Source organism: Carcharodon carcharias, chromosome 3, assembly GCF_017639515.1.
Source record: "Carcharodon carcharias isolate sCarCar2 chromosome 3, sCarCar2.pri, whole genome shotgun sequence".
NCBI lineage: Eukaryota > Metazoa > Chordata > Chondrichthyes > Lamniformes > Lamnidae > Carcharodon > Carcharodon carcharias.
This window is the reverse complement of record NC_054469.1, coordinates 196,758,604-196,777,652: the sequence shown is the minus strand read 5'-3', so window position 1 is coordinate 196,777,652 and position 19,049 is coordinate 196,758,604. Positions and strand designations below refer to the sequence as shown.

The 19,049-nt window shown below is 44.2% G+C and overlaps 1 protein-coding gene across 4 annotated transcripts in view; it reads left to right on the top strand.

Annotated features, from left to right (window-relative positions):
* The window catches only part of si:dkey-222b8.4 (uncharacterized protein KIAA0895), a 55,193-nt gene extending 45,317 nt beyond the window's left edge, over positions 1-9,876 (top strand). For all 4 annotated transcript variants that reach the window (XM_041184883.1, XM_041184884.1, XM_041184887.1 and 1 more), the window contains one exon: positions 6,466-9,876. In XM_041184883.1, coding sequence (XP_041040817.1) covers positions 6,466-6,624 — 159 coding nt within the window. In that variant the 3' untranslated portion in view covers positions 6,625-9,876. The remainder of the gene's footprint in view (positions 1-6,465) is intronic.
* Positions 9,877-19,049: the final 9,173 nt, after the last annotated feature.

The following is a 19,049-nucleotide window of genomic DNA, read 5'->3' as shown; positions in this document are numbered from 1 at the left end:
TACCCAGGCTAAGGGGAGGCCTCTGGAAAGCTGCAGGCCCGATAAAGATTACTGACTGCAGACTGCTGAGCTGAAGATTCAAAGTACACAGAAAGCTGCTGGAATTCATTCTGAACTGGTGCAGATCACACAGGCAAATTTAAAAAAAACTTTCTGCAATAAATACTCATAGACCAGATTGACAACCCCACTGAGCCCTCTTATCCCTCCCGTGGATGAATTTGATTAAAATGTCTCTTACCCACCTGCCCGTTGTGCCCTAGCGATGACCCAAAGATCACACTGGTGCCCCCCGCATGTCAAGCAGAAAATTCTGCCCCAAGGCTGCAAACAGTCTGGTTCAGCCTCAGACAGTGATTGGGAAAGGAATGGAGTCGTAGCTGGGAATAGACTTTGTAGCAGGGACTGAAGACAATGGTGTTGTTCTTCCCAGTATTTAATTGGGTGGAATTTCTGCTCATCTAGGGCTGGATGTCGGACAAGTAGTTTGATAATTTAGTGATGTTGGAGGAGCCACGAAAAATGGTCGTGAAGTGGAACTGGGTGTCATGAGCCTGAGGGCTAGAGGGCATGCTGAGGGACTCCTGCAAAGGTGTCGGACCATCATTTGTCCTTGCAGCTACTAGAGGTGCTGTGGTCACTGACTGGCAGAGGGGTTGAGGAGCCATAGCCCATACTCAGATAATCTGAGCAGAGTTCCCAGAAGCAGAAGTCAGCTGCTTCTGGTGCTTTGAAAAACACACCTCCGTGCTAAATTGAGAAGACAAGCACCTGGTGTAGATTCCAGACCCCTCTTGCCTTGTCACTGCTACATAGAGCTCATGGACAAGATGATGGCATGCACTAGCTGGTCTGCTGGATTTGGCTCTTCATGGAGGAAGCCACATGTGCACTCATCAGGGACATGGCAGCACTCATGGCATGGATGGATGGACTCTTCCGTCCTTTCCACGGGGGTGTGCATAACCTCTGGAAGCCCTGCCAGATGTTCCCTCACCTTTCACTTTTGCTGCAGCGATGACTTTGTTGTGTTCCTGACAATTCCTGAGGCACATCCAGGATGAGAAATTTCTACCATTAGGTGGATTTCTGACCTTCGGAGTTTTGGAGTTGTATTTAGAAACCAAATTTGAGAGAAAATACCAAAGAATTAAGGATGAATGGTATCCTGCACTCTTTATGCTAACGGCTTTGAGTGATTGAGACTGAATCACCTTGTCATGAAAAAATGTTCAGACCTCTTTGTCTTCAGCCACTTCTTATCAGATTTTTTTTTGTTTTTGGCCACTATTATCCCTGGGCACATCTTGGAGCTCAGCATGGGCCTGGCCTTCCACAGTCCTCCAACAATCAGTGGCCTTGGCAGTCACAGCCTCCGTCAGTTGCTCGGGTGCATCTGTGATGCGCTGACCAGCTTGTGACTCTGAATCTAACTGCAAGTTTGTACCCACCTGCACTGATGGAGGGTACCCGGGGGAATGATGCTGCATCATCTGAGATTTCCTCTGCCTCCTCAGAGGTGGCTGGCTGGGCTCCTGTCACTCTGCACCATTCTGGATAACCCCAACCTACATCAGGAAACACAAACACTCAGGAGTTAGGGGCTTCCCATTTCCTCATTCCAGCCATGCCTGATGTGGAACTCCATGTGTCCAGTAATAGACACATGAGTGTTATCCCTCATATGTGGGCTAGATGCACCCATGTGCTCCTGTACTCATTCACTTACTGTGCTGTGATGACACTCATTGTTTGTCATTGTAAATCAAATGGCGACCCTGAGACCCGGCCATTTCCATGGCATCCTCCTTCACCATCAAGGACAGGATATACAGTTCTGGAACCCAGGGTTTGGGACAAGGGGCTGCAGACGGTGCTAATCACCAGGGTCCATGTCTCTAGGGGGCCCTGGGCTCATTGGTTGAGTAGCCTCTCATTGGGGATGCTCAGCGTCCAAAGTAATCAATCAGGCATGTCGACCATCCCAATTGACAGGCTATTCGGCCAATGATTGCTCTTATTCTAAACATCGTTGGCCCAGTTGGACGCGCCAGTTTCCCCTGTCCTTCCTTTTCCTGGCTACCCCTTTGTGTTGACAAACACATGTGCTGCTTTCTTCCCTGGCTGGAATGCAAGGTAAATGCTTCTACGTTTACTTTAGCTCCCGACGTCTTCTCTAAGTCCTGAAGTCCTCCCCCAGTCCAGGCCTTCGATGTTGTCAACAATGGTTTCTATGGCCCAGGGCCCGTCCCCTCCTGATTTCTTCTTGATGTTGGGAGGGATAAGGTCCTGGGCCACAGACACCATCGTCAAGGGACTGGAATGGGGGAGGACTTCAGGACTTGGAGAAGGTCGGGAGGGGAAAGGTCCTGGGCCAAGTTTATTGGAACAGTAAGGAGTGGTTTTACTTTTGGGTTCTGCAACTAACCCCTTCAGCATGAGTTTAACCTTAATTCTTTCTCCAGGTTAGTTTTTCATCAGTCTGATTTAATTATAACACAAAGCAACAAAAGTGAGCAATGGGGCTGAAACATCCTCCCGTTGGGGAAGTTGATGGGCGGGTGCGTGCGGGCGTGCTTCCAATCAGCGCCCCTGATTGCAGGCGTGGTGCAATTTTATGTGGGCGGGCCAATTAAGGCATCCGCAGGGAAGCGCTATGTGCTCCCTGTGCGGGCAGGGGGAGGGGGGATTCCTAAAATCGAGAGTGTGCTCTTTTGCGCATGCACACGAAAGAGCGCACTCATCTCCCTGAGGCTAAGTGCTGCCTCAGGGAGATCGGCTCTACATGTAAAAAAGATAAAAGTAGAAAAATAAAATTTCCCGTACATGTCCCCTCATGTGACAATATCACATGAGTTGGGACATGTGCATAATTTTTACACAATCTTTATTAAAAATTTTTAAAGCCTACATGAAACTTCATCTCGCCCGAGGATGAGGTTTCATGTTTTTTCCAGTTCCTGCTGAGACTCCTGGCCTCCCTGCCAACTTTAAGGTTGGACGGGCAGGTTCTTTAATTGGTTAATTGATCCTGTCAATGGCCTCAGCTGATTTTGCAGCGCTCCCGCCTTCCTGAAAATCTAAATCTGGTGCAGTGACGTCGGAAGTTCCACCCAACGTCACTGCGTGTCATTTTACGCATCGGTGAGTGGGCCCCACCCCGCTTGCTGACTCGGAAAATTCAGCCCATGGTTTCTGTGGTAATCTGAGGTGTTATACACCTTTATGGGAATGGGAGCAGATTGGCCATGTGACTGTAAGACCCAATAGCTGTGTAGCATGGGCTACCATGTTAATGTTAGTCTCGAGTAGGGTCTGGTTGGAGAAGCACACATCGTTCCGGCTCTGTTGCCTGTGTAAATAAATAGCATGTGCTTCATTTCATATTGGTCTCTGCATCTGCAGCATATTGTAAATGACTTACCTGCCGACAGATAAGTGTGCAACCGGTTCGCAAGCAAAGTGACCCCATATTAGAACATAACAAGTTCCTGATGTTCACATTTGTATCGTGGAATATGCACTACCCTCCCTGTCTGTTAGTGAGAGGGGTTGATTGAGATATGTTTGGATTAGTGTATCTATGCTTAGATTTTTAAATGAAATAAAATTTGCAAAGCATGCAGAATAAAATACAAAGTGATTACATCTATCTGCTGAATTTAAAAATGAAGAAATAAATGAGAGCAAGATCTGCAATCCACAGTAAAGCGGGATATTTGTTTCCTGAGCTATCATAGCTCCCAAGTCAAGCATTTCAAATATCAGCTCCTTTAATGGGCTTTCACAGAGCTGGGGGCAGGGGCAAAACTCCAGATCTCATAGGCAGACAGGCTTTGGCAAGTTGGAAAATTTCTACCAATGGCCGCGGAAACTGTGATATCTGACAGTGAGTCAGGTACAACTCCCACTTTCCGCTCCTCCAATCACAGCCTCATATTTTCTCTGTCTCTTTCCGTCCACTCCAGTTTTCCCAGTTGGGTTTTGATTCTCCACTGAAGTCCATCCTTCAGCCGCCTTCACTCTCTAGGTAGCGGAGAGTCACACATTGCTCAGCTCTCTGGTTAAACACCCTTTTCAATTAGATGTATCTGATGGTAAAAGGTGGAACAGGGCAATGGAAAAGCAGTCAAAGAAAATCCTAACCCCAATGGAAAAACACAGGGTGTTCGACAGGTAGAAGCATAAAGTGACTGGTGGCACCTGCTGACATGTTATTGTCAGAAGAGTTTTGCAGGAATCCAGATAACTAAATGTACCCACTGGAACATCTGAATCCATCTGGACTTCTGATGAAATACCCAAACCTAATGCCCCTGATGTTTTATTTTATTATGTGAAAAGTCTAAAGATGTGGAAGCAGTAAGGAACTCAAGATTGGGTGGGAAGACAGTTCCTTGAATCAACGATGCATGACGTTGCTTTCTGATAGGTTCTGTGTGAGAGAATAAAAGGATGTGCCCAGTGACAATGATGTGTCAATAGTGGTTTCAATCCTAACACTAAACCTAACTGTAACAATGTTGTCAATAATGTTTTTTAAGACTAATCCTAACCTAACCCCAATCTAATCCCAGCCCCAATATCATACTGAAACCATAACTCTCAATAGGCTTTATAAGTAGATGGATAGAGTACAAAAGCCCAATAAGGTTTTCTAAAGCTACATGAAACAGTTCGACTCCGATGTGACTATGGTTCCCATATCTGGGCACCCAAAGGATGTGAGGGGGAGAGTAAAAGGGTTTTGGGAGGTTGGGGTGGGTAGTGGTGGTGGTAGAGTTAAGTGGCCAGGAACAGGAGAAGCACCAGTGACCGTGCTTTCTCTCTCTGGCCCTACTGGGATTCCTCCATTGGCTTTGGCCTTTTCCTTGTAATTACGTGCCCTTTTGTTCTGAAATTACAAGCAGGAATACTGTTAGTTAACAGTTGATTCCACAATGTATTGCTCTAAGAAACTGTCATGAAAGCATTCAACCAACTCATCCTTTAGACCATTTTTTGCTAATTTGATTGTTCCAGTCAATATGAAGATTAAAGTCCCCCATAATTATTATATTTCCTTTGTTACAAGTTCCAGTAATCTCTTGTTTAATGCTCTGCCTAATAGTTTAACTACTTTTTGGGGGCCTATAAATTTGGGTGTCAGCTTCAGTGATGCAGCAAGAGGGGTCTGGCGGCCATTCAGGCAGCAGTGAATGCAGGGCTTCCATGCCTATAAATATGGTGCTAGCACCTGCCATGGGGTCATTTGATGTCATTGGTGCCTTGTTTCCTGCCTCTATTCTTTAATTAGACTGGACCTGTGCCTCCCTTAAGTTAATAGGTCAGGCACAGCATGATGGCAATTGGCCAGCCACTGGAGACCCAAACAAAAGTGTGCCCACTTTCAATGCCACCACTGGGACCTATGACCTTACAATAAAATTCAGCCCTCATTTTTAGAGGTGAGGTTGGAGCAGACAGGAAGGGAAATTTACAAAGACAGTTTGCAATGGAGAAAAGTAACCAGGAATTATCTTGCATTTCAGCATGATCCTGAAATAGTGAGGAATTTTAGCAGACGACAGCAGAACCTGATAGTGTTCTATAAGTTCCAACCAGATTTGGCATTGAATGACTAATAGTTTTCCGCCACATCCATTCAAGTATGCATCCCTTGGACTTAGGTGAGTTAAGGTGAGGGCTATACCAGAGAGATCAACCAAAGTTGAGCGAGAGCAATGGTTTTAGTGAGGATTATGGCATGAAGGATGGAGAGTGTGGTTAAACGAATCAGTAACTGAAATGTGGTGAACAGAGGGACAACGGCTAGTTGCTTGGATGTCTGCAGTTGCAAATGAATTATGGGATAGTATTTTCCATGGACATGTAGAGAAGAAAGTAGGCTAGGAACATGCTAGGGGGATATGGATGGATAGTGAAAAAAAGTGATCAGAGATGGTCTTATCTGTGACTTATAGGATGAGAGTAGCAAGGCCAGATGAAGTAGCAACATCAAGTGAGTAGTCATGACTATGGGTTGGGGGTGTTTACATGATGGAAAGATTAAGGGATGATAAGAGAACAGTGAAGTTAGGAGAGAGAGCATGATGAGTCGAGAAGATTAAAACCACCAAACTTAAGAAGTCGCTGGGTGCAGAGACTGAGAAAGGAAAACAGTGACATATAGGATATTAGGCATTCCATTCCAATTGCCTTGTAATAAGCTGCTATCTCTTAAAGAGACTCGCTCAATGATTTTCCTATCCCAATAATGGCTTATTTCTTTGTATTGAATTAGGTCTAGATTGGATTAGATTGAAGAATTAAGACTGATTACATTTGTGATTAGCAGTATAACACAGCCTTACCTGGAATATTCAGTTGAAACAACCCCCTTGAACCCTTGAGAAAAAAATGAATGGTTATTATTCATATGAAAAATAAAAGACAAACTGTGTTTCCATTCTCTCTTTCCTTCAGGTGTCTTATGAAGATGTAGACCGGCTAAAGGTTATTGCCATATTGCAGAATGCACAGATACCTCACTTCATGCGAAATCAAGGTCGGTATCTGGAGCAATTGGACAAGATCATGGAAGTGAATGGGTTGACAGACTGCGAACTCCAGGTTTTGGTTTGAAAGGAATTGTGACCTCTGTAGATTGCCCAGTTACTGAGATTTTCCAAGCTATTGCCACATCTGTAGAAGTGAAAGTACTATTATCATTCAGAGTTGGAAACATGTTTAACAGGCAATTTGTATTTGGCTATGTCTAGTGTTTGTAGTTTATAAATCACTTAAAGGCAGCAAGTAATTTCTAATTTGAGGATTGAAGTACTAAGTATAGCAGATTACGTAATTATATTTTATGTTTATGGTATTGAGATGAAAACTGAATATGTTTTGTTTTAAAAAAAAAACAAAAAAAAACTTGAGAAAAAGAAATTGCCTGGAAAACATTTATTTGTGCAGCTAAGAATGTAAGGATAAAGTGCTATGCATAAAGGATTCTAACAGGAGTAACAAACCAAAACAATAATCAGAGCTGTGGTCATCAGCATGGTATTGAATTTGCCTGAATGTTTATAGCATTACTTAACATATATAGCATTTCATCTCTGTCTGTGATATGATGGATGTATCAACTTACCTCCATGAGGGGGTTGTGTTCAACTGCCAGAGCGATATATCCAGTGGCCTGCGTTAATTATAAACATCAGCGTTACACAGAATTTCTGCTAAAGAAATTAATGACTAGTAATGAAGAAAATCTGCAACAAAAATTCTACACATTACAATTGTCATGTTAATAATCTCTGTATACTTGTCTCATTTCACATTGTTTAGTCATGTAAAGCTCTGTTAAAAATGTAATTGTGTCAATTTCCTTCTATTGTTCTTCAAATTGATGTCTCTTCTCTGACCCACAGGCAGACTGCTATCTGGGGCATTGAGAAAAAGTATTGCTGAAGTTGCCTCCCACTTATAGCCATTACATAGAATGTACAGCACAGACACAGGCCATTTAACCCAACTGATCCACACCAGTGTTTATGCTCCACACCCTTCCTCACCTAGCCCTATCAGCATACTCTTCTATCTTTTTCTGTATGTATTTATCTAGCCTGCCCTGAGTGCATTTATGCTTTTTATCTCAATTACTCATTGTGGAGAGAGTCCTTCATTCCAACCACTCTGAGTAAATAAGTTTCTCTTGAATTCCATATTGGATTCATTAGTGACTCTTTTATTTATGACCTCTAGATTTGGCCTTATCCCACTAGTGGAAACATTGTCTCTACATCTAAGGGTTAATGGGCAGAAAATTTACCCTTAGAGAAGCTAAAACACACTACATTGCCATATTTCAGAAGCAGCAATGATGTGTTTTGGCCCAATTAGGAACTTCCCATCTTTTTTGGGAGTTGGGGAGATGTGGGGAAAGAGGTGTAATGGAAGAGAGAATATTTGACCTTCAGGAGATTATATAATGTCTGTGGCTGCCAAAAATTGATGGCTGAATTTCATACTTCGTTCTCATTATTTACACCTGAGCATAAATAAACATTCAATATGTAATTAAATTATAGTTGCTTTTCTGAACGTGCTGTGCATTATTTAAGGATTAAATGAGTGCCAGTGCTACATTGTTGTAAGTGTAGTGTTGTGTATGCTGTCGAGTTTCTGGCCTCTTTTCCCAGGCCATCAGAGAAATATGACTGTGGATCCTACCCTTCATAAATAAGCCAAACACAACTGGCATTTCAATAGTGTAGGTTTTCTCTATGCTGAAAACCCAGTCCTGCTATCCTGGATAAAAAGTAGTTTCATATCTCATCACTGTCCTCACATTTGACAGGTTGAGACCGGGACTATGGCAAGGAAAGCTGCCAGTCCCAGGGACGCAAGTTATTATTCATCAACTAATCAGAGTAGGCCTGGACTCTTGTCTGATCTTGCTTCTAGAATGCCACCTGGACCTCTAAACTGAGAGTTCTAAACTGAGCTGTAAGTCAAGCTTTCGGCACTAACGGAACTCCTAAGATTTATCCTTCGTACACAGAGGAGATTTTTTAAATTTTTTCGTTCAGTTAAACACAGTTGAGGGAATTAATGCCTTTTTTGAGAATTATTTCCAAAAGACATCGTCTTCTATAATTAATATACATGGGTGAGTCTAAGGCTTGATTAAATCAGTCTCATTTTACTCAAGATTTGGCAGAATCAATGTATAGGTTTATCCATGGTTTCTTTTACATTCAGATTTTCCTCAATGACTTCCATCTTTGGTATACTTATTGCTGTTCCCCCACTCCTACTGAGCTTTCCCCACATTACTTTGATTGTGATTCTTGTGAACCTGGGGAGAAAGAGGGCCAACATACTTTGTAAGAATTATTTTTCGAAGGGCTGTCCTCAGTCCATTTGAAGTCCTCTGCCACCCATGCAGCTGTGCCTACTTTAATGGACAGATCTATCATGATTCTTGGGAACATAAGTGTCTCTGCCTCTCTCACTTCCCCTTAGTTCTGTATACCATTATACATCTTTGGTTTTTTTTTTGGTTTGATCCACTGAATGAAAACCTTCTCAACTCAATTTAACATTCTGTTGGCTCTGAATTCCATGGATTTCTCATTTTCTTAATGTTGATGGTTTAAGAATATTTAATTTGTTCATTGTTAAAAGTTTTTTTTCTACTTGGTTCTTTTTGCTGGGAAATGCTGTATTGAATACAGCTGAAATGCCTTAGCACACTTCTGGATGTTGATCTAACTCTGATAATTGTCTTTGTGAACTGGAGAATGGGCAGGACTGGCCTTTTTTAAAATCATCCTGATCTAGATGAGGTGCTTGAGGCATTGTTTTTCTGTGTTTAACCATATATGTTGAACACTCCAAATAAATGTATTATCCTCAAGATACTGGGCAAACTCTGGGAATGGACTCATGATATAGTCACAGGAATTCATTAGTGAAAATTTTCATTCGGAGTGTTTCAGTTTTCATCCATACTGCTGCAACATTAACTGTTCCAAAGCTGTTGATGTAAGTGTGGACTTGTGTGCTAAATAAAATATTCTGTAACTAACAGAACTAATGAATGGGGAAGTGGCGAACTCCTTTGCTGGGTCCAGATGATGTCATCTGCATTACTGTGGTGGTAGATTCACAAAAGATCGTGCATGTGATTTGCTTGTTGTTGATGACTTCTGTCAGCTTTTTCTCTTTAAGAAGCCACCTCTTTGTGCTTGCAGTTTTGTATTCGTGGAGTCGGAGTATTTGCAGTCTGTTTGCTCCATGAATTCTAAGCACTTTCAGCCACCATAGTTCAGTCATCAATTACAAAGTGTACCATTGGAAAAAAAATAAACAAGTAAATTATTTAAATATAAAGTACTACAATGTGATCTTTTCCTGTTTCAGTAAAAGGTAAACTCAGTTCATTGGGGAACAATAATAGATTGAATAAAATTAACCTTTGTTACAGTAACACAATATTATAGTTAGATTAAAGAACTATTGTTTTGTGCTGTAATAAAATTGGGTGCACAACACAAGTTAACAGATTAGTTCCTCATACCCAAGCAACTGCAATAGTTTATCTGCCCATCTGGTGACAAAAGTAAAATGGGTAACAAATTATTGTGCATAAAATGTAAACTTTTTAGCTCAACAAAATGAGGCATTTAGCAGAATCCTTATTTAATGGCAATGTTACCATCAAATTGATGGTATCATAAATTAGATAGCTTGGACTCTATTTTTTTCAAAGTAGAGTTAGGGGAGAATCATCCCAGATTTGCACTAAGTGTGGTAGCAGGCGGGAAAAAGGACGTTTTAATTGCCGGCTGCAATGGTGGCTTTTCGCACTGTATCATCCCAATCCTCTCATTAACAATGCAACCAAAGGAATCACGCCACCTCGCAGGCTGGCGGGCAGCCTCCGATTTGTCTATCACGCCGTTACCTCGCCACTTCCTCACGCAGGGCATCATGTTTAAACTGCACTTGCGTTTACACTTCTCAATCTTACAGCCCAGGAGGGCACCAGTGAAGACTTGGCCCCAAAAGCCAAGAAGAGCGCAGACTCCCGATTCAGTGTCGCATCTCTGGGATGCCTTCTGGACACCGTGGAGGCCCACCGTGATGTTCTCCATCCCCACTCTGATCACGGGAGGCCCATCAGTCTCACCACCCTAGCTTGGGAGGCAGTGGCAATGGTGGTCAGTGCCAATGCTGCACACAACAGGTCGGCCATCCAGTGCTGAAAATGGTTGAATGATCTCATCCATGCCGCCAGGGTAAGGCGGCCATCTCATCACTCTAAACTCACACACACACAAGGCCATCACACGTTTACTGGCATCTCACTTATTGCCAGCTCAAGGACATCACCACTCAACTTCTCACACAAACCTTCACATCTCCATCCGGCTTCATCTCCTCTGGAGACTGCCCCTTCGGTCCTCACCATCTTGAGGCCACTGGCACAGATCAACATGTGCCCCCATGCACACCCTGGGATACCCACCGTCCCGAGTACAGCCCTCACCCTGCAGCCTCTTCCCTTGTCGAAAGCCACTTCTCCCCGCTTCCCCAAGAAAGCCCTAGTCCTGTAGCTGTTGAAAAGCCACCCCTGCCTTATGGCTGGTGTGAGAGGTAGAGATGTGCCCGTGAGTCCCCCTAAAAGTGATGTGGTGCTGCCTGCGAAGTCTGGCATTAATGAAAGGTAGGCAAACAAATCGCGAAGTCCCGAGTAAAGTGCAGCTCACCTGATGCATGTCACTTATGTACAATTATGAAACATGTCAGCGTGCAATTACACTGACTAGAACTCCATCACGCCAATGTCCCCGATGTTCCAGCGTTTGGGGGGTGGTGGTGGGTGATTCTGCTGAGCATGGCTTATAATTAGATGCAAATGTATTAAAATGACATTCCAGCAGCAGGAAACGCGGCCAGCCATTGACAGACGGAACAGATAACCACAAACTGGTTTCACGATGGCATAAAACTGATTTTTGGCCTTCTCGCCACATTGTCCACTTGTGCCCAAGGCCAACAGGGACAGAAAATTCCAGCTGTAGTGTTTTTGGAAAGTCATTCCAGGCCCCTTCTCTTGACAGCAACTTAGCAGATGAGCACTGGTGCAGTGATAATAACAATATCAACTGGCAGGTAAATATTCAACACAAAACTAAAGGTTCAATGATAAGAGAAGTAGAATTGATTTAAATGATTGAGGAAAGGGTTCCAGAGAGTATGTTGTAATCGTACTTCACTGCTTAACTTCTGAACTGAACGTAATCCATTCCAGTGAACCTTCAGTTTATCGTCACAATCTTGAATATTTACATCAAGTGCCAATTTTGGTTCTCTCCCTTGAAACTATGAGGCACCCAGGGCAAATCCCATCTTATATTCACATACGTGTCAACTCCCATGAGATGCTTGTACTGGATTATACACAGGCATTTGTGAAGGCGCTGTTGATCCCTAGTATTGGAAGATGCTAATCATGTTCACAGTCAACACCCATACAGATTAATGGGCTAATTAAATGTTTCAATAATGATGTAGCACTGTTCCTTTAGGGTCATGGTACATCTGGGGACATGGCATTTCATGCAGCCCACAAGAAAAGGAAACCTGGTGTGCAAGTGAGTTAGGTGAGATGCGAAATTTCAATTACACGATGACGGGGTGAGATGCACAGATGAGTCCATCTGCCTGCTATCTGATGTAGTGGCACCAACATGTTTGACCATCAAGGTGTCTATGAGGAGGGTGGTGATGCCATGCAGAACACCCAGTTGCTGCCAGAGATGCACTTGGACCTGCTCTCCATCACTTTAGCTATGGGCGAGCTTTTGCACTGTCTGAGCAGGAGGGGACAGGGTACCTGGACCTCCATCTAGGTGCCCCTTTCCCGAAAGAAGTCAGGGAGGTGCCCTTGGACACCTAAAGGGTGAAGAAGCATCAGGCAGGTACCTCAGGGGCTTCCAATCAGAACTCTCCAAGGATGTCCAGGTGTTCTGAGTCCCCTCTGTCCCCTCCATCAGCTCCAGCATCTGGGACTGCCAGGGGTTCATCTGCCTGGAGCAGAAGAGCCAAAGAAGACCAGGCCCTCCAGGCCTCAGGCCTCCAGAGGACGGTGGCCAAGGTCATCGGGGGAAAGAGATCATTGGCGACAAGAGGTCATAGTGGTCAGCAGGCTGCCTCCCTCCCAACTGTGGATGTCCATGTTGAGGAAGCACCTAGATGTAGTAGTAGGGAAAGAAAACAAGTTGCAAATATATGTTTAATTGCACTTTATGGAGGTCTGCTGGGTTTTTATTGGTTCTGTTTGTGTTAATGACTGTACGCATCCCCCACTGACCACGACTCTGCCCATTTCAAGGGGCTGACCCAGGCAGGGTCTATGTCCCCCAAATCATGCCTGTGCATGAAGCCATTGATCTTTGCCAAGGCCCTTGTGAGCCATGTGCGAAAAGCCTCACATGCTGTTCCCTTGTGCTCTACTGCCTAGTCTGTAGAAACATAATTCCCTTGTCAGAACAGTATATTAAGGTTCCTCTTCAGTTGTCCAGTTGAGCTGATCTTCAGCTCTGCCCACCTGACGACCCTGCTCCTAACCAGCATTTCTTGATTTGGACATCAAGGATGTGGTCAGTGCCTCAACATCTGGATGGTGCACGTTTCTTTTGAGACAGTTTCAAATGTATTCTAACCTCTACCTGTAACCCACACGCTCCCCCAGTATCACTACTGAGCCGACCGCTATTACCTTTAATCTCTCAACCGTCACTCTTGAATCTCATAACCATACAGCCCATCACTGTCGCCATTCACATGCCTCCCCTTGCCGAATAGCCCACCCCAGTCATGGTACCCATGCCCACCCTTATCCTGCCCACCCTAAGGATCTGCATACACCTCAGTGTCCCTCCAACAACCCAAACTGGCCCATCACCCGCCACTGATGACCCTCACCCTCCCACCCACTCCCATTGACTCCTTTAAATGTTACTGTCCCCTCCTACCACCGGTACCCGCAGTTTGATCCCCAGGATTTCTCCATTGACACCACCAACCCCTTTTCTCTGAACCCTCTCCCCTTCACTGTTCCCTGCTTTCCACCCCACCTCACTGTCCCCTGATTTCCCCCTTCTCAATGTCCACTGCTTTACCCCGCCCCCCTCATTGTCTCTCAGTTTCACAGCCCCTGCACCACTCCCCAGTCTCTTCCCCCCTGCCAAACCCCCAAGCCCCGCAAAGCTGTATGGTTATATCTTCCCACCCCCAACACCCCCCAGCATCTCAGCCCCCTATCTGGCATACCCAGCCATCACCCTGTGTTGTCTGCCCTTTCCTCCCCTCCACATGCTCCAGGAACCCACCCAGGTCGCCACGCACCTTCCACTGAGTGGACCAGCCTCACATCCCAGAAAGTCCTTGACAGGTGCATGCCACATTGGTTCAATCATCTTTCGGACCAGCTTGAACTCCTGCTGGCGGGGTGGATGGTAGACCAGGAGGGGAGAATTCTTGACCGGTGCTCATTTCAATTCCATTAATAATATGCTAAACAGCTTCCTGACAGCCTTGGGTTGGAATGCTGACCTGCCATGACATTCGGGACTGCAAGTTCCCGCCATCATTTCATGCTGCTTTTTCACTCATGTCTTATTCTCCGCCCCCACCTGCCACAAACCCCACCACTTGCACAGTCGGAAAATTCTGGTCCTTATGACTGTGGTGTGCTCACCAGATTATGCTCTTGAATCTAAATCCAAACCCTCCGCACACCATATGGGTGTAATTGCACTGGCGGAGGTTGCTGCTGAGCCAGATGAAGATCCTCTGAGGCATTGGGTCCTTCGTTCCCCATGGCTGTGGCCTGGACCTTGAATGAAGGTGACCTGTAGTGGAGAACAAACAGAATCACAAAGAATCAAAACAGTTTTAGTTTGTAGCATTTCATGTTTGCATCCTCTGTACCCATATACCACCACCAGGATGATTGCCCTTTCCTCCTTAGGTCAGGCTGGTCCAGTCTCATTAGCTGCGATGGATCTCCTGCCCTCTTCACCAGTGATCTCCATCACCTCTTCCTCTTTCCATCTCCTCTCCCCTGTTTTATGGGTCTGCTTGTCCTGCATGACAATGTGCAGATTTAGTGACATGTCAAGTGATACCTAACCCCTTGCTGCATGCATCCCCATCACACATGCTGGCCTGTCAGTCACATATTGTATCTAAGTGCATATAAAAGCCAAACTTCCACATTCTTTGGATTCAGTTGCCATGTGACGCTAAGGTTGATCACACACACACTATTCTGGCACAGCTATCCACTCACACATATACATTAGTGAAGGCACCACGAGAGACTCCTGTTGAACATGCGACAATTCCTCTTACTCTGGCAGGTCGAAGGAAGTCATTGACCCGAATCCTGCACTGAACCCAGGTTAGTTTTATTACCCCACAGTTGCTCACCTCCTCTATGACCTCCGTCCAAGCTGCCTTGGTCAGGTGGGAAGGCCTTCTGACGACATTGGCAGGAAAAAGCACCTCCCACCTAGCCCTGACAGCCTGGAGAACCTACAGGGAGGCATCGCTAAACTGTAGGGCAGCTCTTTGTCAACACTTCAACATTATTTGATCGGAGGGAACCTTCTTGTGGAGAAATCTCTCAATTTGCAGCACTGCAGTGTCCTGGCAGTGAAGCACAGCCTCCCTGTTGGACCACGAGACTCTTCAATAGCCCATCCTCAGCTGCAGCATTGTCAGCTGATGGTGAGTTTTACCAATGAGAAGCTTCCCCGCAGTGGAATCGCATATGTGTCCCATGCATGCCACTGGAATTTTAAATTTTGTAATTGCATGCAAAACGGGAAAGGGCAGAGTGGAAGTGGCGCACACTTTCAGTTTCACCACCAGGAATAGCAAACCACTGACAAAATTCAGCCTATTTTTAAACCTATTGAAACGATTGCTTCATGAAATTCCATAAAACAGTTGTTCCATCTTTTTGTGAGATCTCTTGCTGCTGAATGATTGGGTGATAAAAAATCCAGCTATTCAATCTATATATGTAGTAAGTCTTCAGTTCACTTCATCTTTCATTAGGAGCCTCATTCATACTCCTTATTCTTTGATTTCTTTCATTAGAGTTTCAATTTGATATTATCTTTAACTTCCTTAGTTAGCTACAGATGGTGTGTCCTTCCTTAGAGTATTTCTTTCACATTGGAATTTATCTTTTCTCAGTATTCTGAAATATCTCTTTAAATGTCTGCAACTGCATTTCCACTGACCCATCCCTTAATCTAATTTCACAGTTCGCTTTAACCAGCTCTGTTTTCATGCCCTCATAATTGCCCTTATTTAAGTTTAAAAGACTAGTCTTGAATCCACTCCTCTCTCCCTCAAACTGAATCTGAAATTCAATCATATTATGATCACCATTACCTAGGGGTGCTTTTGCTATGACATTAATTAATGCTGTCTTGTTGCATATTACCAAATCTAATTTAGCCCGCTCTCTGGTTGGCTCTAGAATGTGCTACTCTAAGAAACTGTCCCATAAACATGTTATGAATTCATCATCCAAGCTGCCTTTGCCAATCTGATTTGTCCAACTGATATGTAGATTAAAATCAACCTTGTTTATCATCGTACTTTTCTTACAAGTCCCCGTTAGTTCTTCCTGTATACCCCGTCCGACATTGTGGTTACCGTTAGGGGACCTATAAATCACTCTGGCAAATAACTTCTTCCCTTCACTATTTCTCATTGTTGCCCAAACTGATTCTACAACTTGATCTTTAAAACTAAGGCAATCTATCTGTATTGTACCAACATTATCCTTAATTTAAAGAGCTAATCCTCCACCTTTTCCTAACTTCCTCTTTCTTCCTAAATGTCATGTTCCCTTGAATATTCCGGCCCCAGTCTTCATCATCCTGCAGCCATGACTCTGTAATGGCTATCAGATCATACATGTTTCATTCTGTTGCACTGCCAATTTGTCCATTTTGTTAGGAATGCTAGATTCATTCAGATACAGAGACTTTAGTTCTGTCTTTTATTATTTTTGTAACCACTAGCCTTATCTGCTAGCTCACTCTTAAGTTTGTGTACTCTGTCCCTTCCTGCCATGCTCTGATTATCACTTTTCTTATTGCTTTCTTGCTCTCTTACCTTGTTTTCTCCACTTAATTTATCACATCTTTCCAAATTTGATCCCTTGCCACTATTTAGTTTAAAACCCTCTCTACCATCCTTGTTATATGACTTGCCAGAACTGGTCCCAGCACAGTTCAGATGAAGACCACCCCAACGGTACAGCTCCCACTTTCTCCAGTGCCTGTGCCAGTGCCACATGACTCGAAACACATTTCTGCCACATCAATTTTTGAGCCAAGCTCAAAACTGATCTCTCTAATCTGATTTACCCTACGCCAATTTGCTCATGGCTTAGATAGCAATACAGAGATTATTACATTTGAGGTTCTGCTTTTTAATTTAGTCACTGGCTGCTCGTACTCTCTCAAGAGAACCTCTTTCCTAGTTCTACCAATGTTGTTAGTACCTATGTGGACCACGACCACTGGATCTTCCCCCTCCAACTGCAAGTTCACCTCCAGCCCAGAGTGGATGTCCCGAACCCTGGCACCGGGCAGGCAACACAGCCTTCTGGACTCCCTGTGGAGAACTGTGTCTGTCGCCCTGTCAATACTATTCCCTATGACCACTATATTCCTATTAACTTCTCCCACTCTAATGGCTTCCTGTACTAAGGTGCTATGGTCAGTTTGCTCATCCACCCTGCAGCCATCGCTTTCATCCATATAGGTTGCAAGAACCTTGAACCTGTTGAACAATTGCAAAGGCTGAGGCTCCTCCACTTCTACCTTCTGGGTCCCCAGACCTGCCTCACTTGAAGTCACACCTTCCTGTACAAGACCACTGACCAAATCAGAAGACCTTATCCCAAAGGGTGTGATGGCCTCCTGGTACAAAGTGTTCAGGTAAATTTCCCTCTCCCTGATGCATCGCAGTATCTATTGGTCAGCCTCCAGCTCAATGATTCTGAGCCCAAGCTCCTCCAGCAGCAGACATTTACTGCCGATGTGTTTGCTCTGGACCACAGTGGCGACCAGGATCACCCACATTCAGCACTTGGAACACAACACCTGCCCTGCCATCTTTATAATGGGTTAACTAATTTATTTTTCTTAATTTATAATTAACAAACATTGCTACTCCCAATAACCTTTACTACTGCTGGTAAACCTTACTACAGCTAATAAAACCTTCCAATACTAATAAATTATGCGTTTTGAAGATAAATGAGAAAAATCTCCACCAACCAATCTCTTATCTGTTTTCCTGTGTTGTCACGCTTTAATTTCTTCTAGAACCATGGCCGCTCTGTTCTGGAGCTACAGACTGGACTGGACTGGATTGGATTTGAGAGCTCTTCTAGCGGCTGCTGACTGTCCCCGAGACCATTTTTTTCTTTAAATACTATTTGGATCTCTCTGTTGGTAACTTGTAGCCTGTTCTGCATTGGGCAGGTTCGCACTACTGTGAATGAATTAGGTCTAACTCCAGTATGTTTCTTTAAAAAGCTGCTTTATTTTCAGTATAGCACATTCTAAGCTTCTGGGTAAGTACATCTCTCTCTTGTACAGACTACTCCATTTTCTCTTCTCAGTCTCTTGTGCATGACTGCTGATGTCACTGTTACTTCAGGATACACATCACTATTTCATTACCATAACTGTGAATCCATTATTCTACATTTAACTCCATTAAGTCTGTCCCTTTGCAGACATAACTCCTTCATGTTAAACACAACAACATGAAACACAACAACCCCAGGTTGTTGGGAGCACAGCTTAGGCCACTGACTAACAGGAGTATAGGAGAGATTATGGAGTCTTGGCTTTCAACCTCAGTTTGCAGCAGAATGAGGTCAGTGTAGAATTTTTAACTTACCTCACAAACTTAGCAAATTCTGGCTTAGCCGAGTGGAGTAATGTAGCTGAATATGTGGTTAAACTGAATCATAATCTGCACGTGCTTCTATGCCTTCTAGATGGGCATCTTACAGACCACTATAACAAATTAATCATACCATGTTATCAGACTGCCAACCCCCCAACCCACTGCCTGATCTGATAATAGAACACAGGCCACCCACACTTTTTCCTTCTCAAGTTTTGCTTCTCGCAACAGAAACAAACAAATGCCAAAGAAGCCGCATCCACAACAACAACGAACATGTGGAAAGCATCTGTGGATCACTTGGCATTTCGAATGAAAGATTCACTGTGCCACAGATTCAAGCAAGCACCAGAGAATGTGGCCCTGTTCTGCTGGCTCGCTGCATTCTATTCTATTTCATTCCTTCCCCCTGTCTCCCCCATCCCCATGACCGAATAAGTACATCTTCCACAATCCTTCACTGCTAAAAGATTAGAATCAGAGCTGACCATGCAACTCTCAGCTTCCCATTGACCAAATAAGTTCCCCAAAGATGATAT